The sequence below is a fragment of the Gavialis gangeticus genome, unplaced genomic scaffold (assembly GCF_001723915.1).
Source record: "Gavialis gangeticus isolate Ggan-Ray unplaced genomic scaffold, GavGan_comp1, whole genome shotgun sequence".
Taxonomy (NCBI): Eukaryota; Metazoa; Chordata; order Crocodylia; family Gavialidae; genus Gavialis; species Gavialis gangeticus.
In genome coordinates, this window is record NW_017729029.1 from 43,818,797 (window position 1) to 43,827,216 (window position 8,420).

At 45.6% G+C, this 8,420-nt stretch overlaps 1 protein-coding gene across 1 annotated transcript in view; it reads left to right on the forward strand.

Annotated features, from left to right (window-relative positions):
• Positions 1–281: 281 nt before the first annotated feature.
• SLC16A2 (solute carrier family 16 member 2) overlaps positions 282–8,420 on the forward strand; it is a gene marked incomplete at its 5' end in the record, with an annotated part of 12,993 nt that continues 4,854 nt past the window's right edge. Inside the window, 2 exons of the mRNA XM_019521041.1 lie at positions 282–454; positions 7,777–8,239. Coding sequence (XP_019376586.1) covers positions 282–454; positions 7,777–8,239 — 636 coding nt within the window. The remainder of the gene's footprint in view (positions 455–7,776; positions 8,240–8,420) is intronic.

Genomic DNA, 8,420 nt, shown 5'->3' on the forward strand with positions numbered 1-8,420 from the left:
TCAGCAAGCAAGCATACAGCATCAACTTAAACATATATCCCTTCTGCATGCCCTACACCAAATGTCCACAGGTTCTGTCCACAAGAGAAGTCCAGCAAGGTCAGTGAAAGTGCAAGCAAGCGTGCCTCTAAAGGGATAATGTCCAGATTTGAGTGGGGAGTGTAAGGACTGGCTGTGTTTAAAGAGATGGGCCTCTCTAAATTAGCTTCCACTGACAAAATCATCTTCCCTGCCCCACTGTTTTTTCTCTCACTAATGTAGGTTTATAAAGCAGTTTCTGATCTTTAGCTTCCTTTATCTCTTTTATAGCATGGGTTGGAGCCCTGGCCATGGGGATGATATTCTTCTGCTCTCCCATTGTGAGTATCTTCACTGACCGGATTGGCTGCAGAGCAACGGCAGCCTCAGGTGCAACCATCGCCTTCATTGGACTCCTCTCCAGCTCTTTCACAAAGTAAGGGTGAAATTTTGCCTTGAGGAGACATGTAATTTCCTGGCAAGCTGCTTTCTTCTGTTAATTGTTCTTTAATAGACCCTTTTGGCAAAGATCAGGTGTGGTTTCATTGCCTGGAAAACACTACAGCTCACGTGTCACTCACTCGTTTGCTTGTTCGCTCACTCACTCTTTTTTAATTCCCTCTTCCCCCTCCCCTCAAAGTTTTCTCTTATTCTTATCTTTAAGCAACAAGACACAAACCTTAGCCTAAGTTCCTCTAGGGCAGGGGTGGGCAATTATTTGGGCCACTTAAGTTTCAGCAAGCTGTTGTAGGCTGTGGGTGGGGGGAGAGGTGCTGACCTGGTGCCATGTGTCAGGGGGTGCTGGCAGGGTGCACTTGGCTGGGCAGGTGGGGGGTGGCATCAGGGAGCAGGATGGGCAGGCAGGGCTGGGATTGCAGGGCGGTGACAGCATGGGGAGGTGGGGTAGAGCCATGATTCACCCCCTGCCCATCCCTGCCCAAGGAACCGGTGCCCATTGCAGGCACGTGTGGGGAGCGGATTATGGCTCTGCCCTGGGCCCTGACCCCACACTGTCATCACCCTGTGATCCCAGCTCCAGCCCCTGCCCATCCCTCCTGCTCCCATACACTCCTCCCTGCTTACCTGCAGCCCCAACCCATATGCCCAGCTGACTGCGCCCTGCCCACGGGGTGCTGGGCCAGTCTCCCTGGAGCACCCACTACATCTGGCAACCCCAGCATTGGGTGTGGGGTGTACTGGCAACAACAGCTGGGCAGAGTCAGTGAGCCACCGCCACAGGGGCTGTCAGTTAGCCAAGTCCAGCTGCCATGCCACCCCCACCCTGCCAGACACCCAGGGGCGGTGGGACCAGCCACATGCATCATGGCCTGGCTGCTCCCCATGCCTGGACCGGGTGGGCCAAGGGACTGGCTGCAGGCTGGATTGAATCCCTTGGTGGGCCGGATTCAGCCCACAGGCTGTATTTTGCCCACCGCTGCTCTAGAGCTTGGCTGCACCCAAGGATTCTCCCTGCGGGAACTCCTGTCAAGAGGCTCTCAAATGTCTATGCTCCTGATTAGGAGTTTGAAGGTGTCCCTTATCTGGGAATAAAGTAACTCAGCAAAACAGCTCTGCATCTCTATACAGAAGGGTGCATTCTGACATGTAATTGTACAGTTAACCTACAGACAAACATTGTCAGACTAAAAAACATATTAAAAAAATTATAATCCACCTTCAGCAGGAAGAGTGAAAAAAATATTTGGAATTAAATTTGACCATGTAGGTGTGAAAGAGTTAATATCTTCTGCTAGTGTCTAAGGAACTGACAGCTGTGTTATTAGGCAAAATGGAAGCACAAACTGAATGTTTATGGGTTGTTTGGTTATATGCAACAGAAAGAAAATAGGGGAATTTAAATGTATTTTGGATTGGAAAGTGTTATTCCATTGGAATGTTTTGCCTTTGCAACACGCTGCGTTGAAAAGGCACAGAAGTATTATTCTTTTGTCAGTCCTTCTGAACTTTTGTGGCAAGTCCTCTTCCATGTATCCCATGAGGACAGTCATTAACATAAGGTTTTGATGGATTGATTTGGCTCTCTAGAACCTCAGACCTGATGCAGCCCTTCATTTCTGGAGATCCAGGGGGACTACCAAGTACATACGCCTGTATCTCCACTCTCCGTAGTATCTGAGGTTCCTAATTTAGATGTTGTTTATTTATCTATCCTAAAGTGAATTATCTTTGAACTTTAGTCAAAGCCGACATGAATAGAAGCATTGTCGTGGGTCTTATTTCAGCCAAAACCTATATGGTTTAAATTAAAGCACTTCCTGAAATGCTTCAAGCCATGTTTATTTGAAGGAAGGTGCCTTGTCCGCAGTATTCTCCTGCACCGCTCCCAGAGCTGGAAGACTTCACCACGGGGGGGATGGGGGCAGCAAAGATAAAGCAGAAGCCCAGAACAGTGGCCTTCGTGCCAGCCTTTCCTGTCTCCTTTCTGTGTCCGGGTGGGAAACGATCCCAAGGCCATACCACAAAGAGCAACTTGAAACGGACATTTTCAAATAAAGGAGCAGAAATCTCCGTGGGAAACTTATGCCACACAATCCAAGTGCACTGAGGAGGCCACCCGCTGTTCAGTGAAACTACGGGCATACAATGGCAGGCGTGCATTGCTGGCTTCAGCACAGGACCACACAGCAGGCGTTGCCAAAAGTTCAGGGGCCGTGTTTGGTCCCATTCCAGATCAGCGCATAGAGGAGCTTTGGCCTGAATTTCAGCCATTTGTTGGCCTGAATTTCAGCCAGTTTCAGTATATTCCTTGTCCCATCCCCCACAACCCCTGCCCATAACCAGCCTATCTTCTCACAGCCACACACATGCCCGTCCACCACTGAGCAGTATCGGAAGTCCTTGTGTGTCACAGAGTCCGGTTTCCTAACAGATTGTTTTGGAGCGTAGCTGGTGGTGTAGTGCACGCCGCAGCCTTGCAAAATGTCCTGGTGGTACCAATGCTACAAGTCAGATCCTTCTGCTCTACAGGCCACGTCTACTATAAAGCTTGACCAGCATAGCTATCTCTATCCTTCGACATTTTTAAGAGTAGGTTAGACAAACATTTATTTAAGATAATTTAGACATGGGCGATCCTGCTTTGAGCAGTGCGTTGGGCAAGGTGTCCTGCTAAGGTCCCTTCCAGCCCTACTTTGGGTGTGAAAAACATCCCAGCTACACCAATAGAAGAGAGGTTTTCTTAGCTTAGGTTATGTTTGGAGAGGTGGCATAGCTAAGCTAGGGTTAAAAGCACTTCTATTAGTGTACGTTCTCTCTCTGTGATTAAGAACTCCATAAGCTTAACTTTCAGGCATAGCTTTAGCAAGCAGATACTCTACTGTAGATAAGCCCAAGAGCATGAACTGCAACCACTTGATATGAATACAAATCAGTGGCAGGGTTTTGGGGGGTGTTTTTAGAAGCTGATTTCACTTCATGTAGAAAATTTACACCCTGAGAGCACCTGGCCAGTCCCAGTGGGACTGATACATGGGAAGTCATGGCGATAGAATAAAGGAAAATGAACTGCAGTTGTGAGTAATTTCAGACAGTTTTACTCTGTAATCCCTTTTTCCTTTCAAGCAGAAGTTTGACATTTCCTTTCTTCACTTGTGAAATGTTTGTGCAAAGCAAAGCTGGACTTGAGACTGTGCCACTTGGATGGTTTGGGGTTTTGTTTGGTTTTTGTCTAAAACAAAACAAAAATAGATCCTTTCCAGGAGGAGAACTTTAGAGCTAAAATCCATATTTCCTACTTTCATAGTCACAGCTAAATTCCTTCAGATGTCATATAAGGGTAAAATAAAAGTCCTCTGTATCTGTCCGGGAGGGTGTGGGGAGGGAGTGTCCTCTTTATCAGACAGCCTTAGGCAAAAGTGAACAAAAATCAGATGAGCAATGCTGCTTAGCTTGGCGGTCCTCCATCTCATTCATAAAGTCCAATTTTAAAATTTAGAGTCAACAACTTTTTGCTATCCCATAACAATGAGTAAGCTTTTATATAAGCCAGTCATAGTCCTCAGTTTCAAATAACATGTGCTGTAGGTTGTATGCACATAGCAGCTCCTGTATTCAGATGCAGCAGTGGTTCATCTGGTCAAAGTGCATGGAAACTTGAGATAGTAAAGAACTGCTAGTCTATTCCTCTACTAGTGCAGAATTGTTTCTTACCCTTTCAGGTCTTGCTGGGGCTTCTAGCAATCTGCATGTCAGTGTCCTTGACAGGGACCAGTGTCCTAAAGTTAATGCACCAAGTTGTGCAATACTCAGTTGACTTTTACTTCATTTTATGCCTTGATCAGGATATTTCTGTTTTATACATAAGCACAAAACCACCTTGCAAAATAAGATAACCAATTTTAAAGCAATTAAGGCAGGTCTCCCAAACCTTTCCCCCCCCCTTTTTAATACACCACATGTCCAAACTTAGTAACATTTATGGAAAATTGGGTTCACTGTGTTGTCCTCCCCCTTGTCATAGATTTCATAGACATTAGGGCTGGAAGGGACCTCGCAATATCATCAGGTCCAGCCCAGTGCCCAAAGGGCAAGAAGTCAGTGAGAGTCAAAGGATCCCAGCAAGATAAGCATCCAAATGTGTCTTAAAAGTGTCCACAGTAGGTGCTTGCACCACCTCTGGGGGGAGTCTACTCCAGGCCTTGGGGGCTCGGACAGTAAAGAAGTTTTCCTTTATGTCCTGCCTAAAATGGTCTTGCAGGAGTTTGTGACTGTTGGACTTTGTCATCCCTTGGGGTGCCCTGGTGAACAGGCATTCCCCCATATCCTAATGCACATCCCTTATGTACTTGCACTTTGGTCATGGATGCTTGCACTTCAGTTCCCACTCATGACATGAGAATCCCATTGATACAGATGGATTTGAACTAGGATTGTGTTTCCAAGCATCTATAAACTTGGTGGATCTAGCATGAATCTGCATCCACGCTTTGCTTATATCTCTATCTAAGCTGCTGTAAAGTGCCAGATGCAAACATCCTTGGACTTCAGAGTGTCTGAAATTCAGATCCAAACCCTATTAAGTCAGTCTGTGTTTAGTGTATGGCACTGATGGCATACTTGTAGTTGGACATGTGGTGTATTAAAAAAGGGGGGGAAAAGGTTTGGAAGACCTACCTTAATTGCCTTAAAACTGGTTATCTTGTTTTGCAACAGGCATACTCTTAACAGTAATAGTACCAAGGCTACCTCACCTCTTTTTCTGGTTTTCTGGTTTTGATGTCTTTTAACATACATTGTTACACTGTTCCCTAAAAGCTGCTGCTACTGCTGCTGTTCTAATGGGCTCTCTTACAAAGAGATAAACATCAGCTATGTTTAATGTTTAGTTTTTTTCACAATTTTAGCTGGGGTTTCTTGAGCAAAAGCAGGAAACAAGAATCAGAAATGTTTGGTATTTCAGTGCTGCTATCTCCTTCCATCTGTCAAACCTCTTCTCTGAAGACTCTCAAAACTTTCCATCCTGTCTTTCTGCCTCTGTAGAGTAGTCAGTTTTAGGGGCATTGGGAGGGGAGTTACTTTTTCCTTGAGGGCTACATAACCCCTTTTCTACCTGTCTTATGCCCCTTTGCTTTCCTTTAAACCTCTAAATTGGAGTGGTCTCCTTTGCACAGAAAACTGAGTATCGGCCGGCAGCTTCTCTGCTGAGCCATCTGAACTGCTCTCTTTTCTCCCCACCAGCACTGAGCGATCGACATAGTCCCACTCTGTTGCTCTGAATCCAGGGAATGAGAACTCAGGCTCTGAATTAGACCCAGGTGGGTTGAGTGGGAACATTTAATTCCCATGGGGTTGCTAGTCCCTCCTTTCCCTTCCTCCCCTCCACTACTCAGTGTTAACATGGTGAAATGATCATGTTATTTATCCTCTGCCGTGCCAAGTTATTTATCCTCTGTAGTGTGCTTAGAAGTGGAATCATTGTCCTGTACCTGTTACTATTTCCTTTCACTGTATGTCTTTATAATCCCAGGGGCTTGAGGGTTTGGGGGTGGGGGAGAGGGAGGTTAATGCTTTTGTTTTTCTTATCTCTGCAGGGAATTGGCCCAACTCTTGCTTTCTGTGGTTACTTTTTTTCCTTTCTAAAATGTATTCTGGTTAGGAAAGCAGACTCCCATCAAAAGTGGCCTGTGTTCAAACACCACATCCCGGCATTGGTGGAATTCTTGTAATATCAGTTTGCCTTTGATAACTTTCATCCCCAAAACACCTACTGCGCGTACTTGCAATGAACAGCACAGACCCAAACTCTCATCTGTGGGAACAGAGACCAGTATCGATGGCAACAAAGCCCACAGGCAACTATTTCTTGAGCTGAAAGAAAGCTCTTTTACTTATCTAGTGGGGCATCAACTCAGTAGAGACAGAATTATCCCTATAAAGCTGTAGAAATCATGTGCCTATCACTACTAAAATGGAGCTGCCTTTGGGGGTGGAGGATGGGAGCCAGCTTAACAGCAAGGAGAGGAAATGGAAAATCCTGGCAAAGCCCTGCTCTCACACAAGCGTCTGTGGGATATTTTAACACACATGCAGATGGGACTTGTGGTTTATTGTCCCCAGTCATTCAAAATTAAGCTTGTTCCAGAGCTTGAGTCTGCCTTATCCCATCTGGGACTGTGGGCATGGGATAGTATGGCAGTATGAGTGCAACAGAGAAAACAGATGATCCTCTAGTGTCTGTATTCCACATTCAGTGGCTGGGCCCTAGACCGCGATGTTGTCTGCACTCTCAGGTTTGTCCTTGAAATAGTTGTGTGAAGGGCAGGGGAACAGCTGTGCAATGATTACTCAGCTGTCTACCTGATGTCTCCTGAGGTTTCTCTGATGTGGTTTGGTTTTGGAGGAGCTGGAAGTTGGTTTTTGTGACAGTCATTTGTCTTTGAATAACGCAGTATAGCAATTGTGTCCTGCTTTCTGCTTGCCTAGCTGGAGAGACAGACTCTGTAATGGAATAAGTGAAATGTTTATAAACATTTTCTCAGTTTGCTGTCCAAAAGAAACAGAACAGCAAGGATCTTCTTACCTGCTTTATGAATACCATTGGCATTTAAAGACAAAAAAAATCAAACTTTCCCCCCTTAAGGATTTCAAAGCATATTTATATGGTCATGTCACTGGCTGCAAAAATGCAGCCACCCCTGTAGTAGGGTATAGCATCTGGTTAACAGCTCACAATAAAACTTCAGGGTAAAAATGGAAAAATAACAACATCCAGTTGAAACTGGCAAGGGGTTTAAAGGAAGCAGCACATTTATTACTGAAACTGGAGTTTGGGCAGGAACACTCCACTGTTCTGTTCTGGAACAAAGTGCCAAAGGCTGTTTTAGTGGTCAGGCCTCCTGCTTTGAAATTAGGGATGGCTGAATATTTTCAGTTTTTCCATTTAAAAAAAAATAACTTTTTTCACAAAAGAACTGTATGTCTGAAAAATAAAGAGGATTCGAGTTCCATATACCGCAGCAGGACCTCATGGGAAGTGTAATTCAGTTGCCTTTTATTCCTATTCTCCTCTACGGAGAGAAGCTAAACTTAATCTGCCATGAGATTTTAGATGCTACCTATAAAATGGAGACAATCCTTGTGTTGTATGCTTAGATTGTAAACTCTTCAAGGCAGCCTTTACCTATATGGTTTCTGTCACAAAATGGGCCTTGATCTCACCTGAGGACTCTGGGCATTAGTGGAAGATAAACTATAATAAGCTTGTGCTGTTTAACAAAGCGGATTTGTTTTTGCCAATAGGTCCCTTGAAGTCCGCTACTTCACCTATGGGATCCTCTTTGGATGCGGCAGCTCCTTTGCTTTCCAGCCCTCTCTGGTAATTCTTGGTCATTACTTCAAACGTCGCCTGGGCTTGGCAAATGGCATCGTGGCTGGCGGCAGCTGCCTCTTCTCAATATCCCTTCCGTTCTTTTTGAAGACTGTCGGTAAAGCCATTGGGCTGGCTCACACTTTCCAAGTCCTCAGTGCCTTTATGTTTATCCAGATACTTTTGTCTCTGACTTTCCGGCCCCTCTTGCCTCCTTCTTCTGACTCTCACCAGGACGGGCGAGATAAACTGGCCAGCCGGAGCATGAAACAGCAGTGCGGGAACCAGATGCAGAATTATTTCAGCATGAGGGTTTTCAGGAAAAAGACCTACCGGATATGGGCTTTTGGAATCGCCACTGCCGTCCTGGGATACTTTGTACCTTATGTGCATCTGGTGAGCAAGAGGGAGTGAATAGGAATCTGTCTCTGTGCAGCTAGTCTGTTCAGCTAAAGCCCCTCAACCCGCCTCGCATTTCGGCTGGTGAGCTTCAATGCTGTTGACCAGTGCTAGTACTCAGCTGGAGAGTGCATCATCACAATGTGTAGTGGATGCAGAGGGAAAGGGTGGGTGGGTG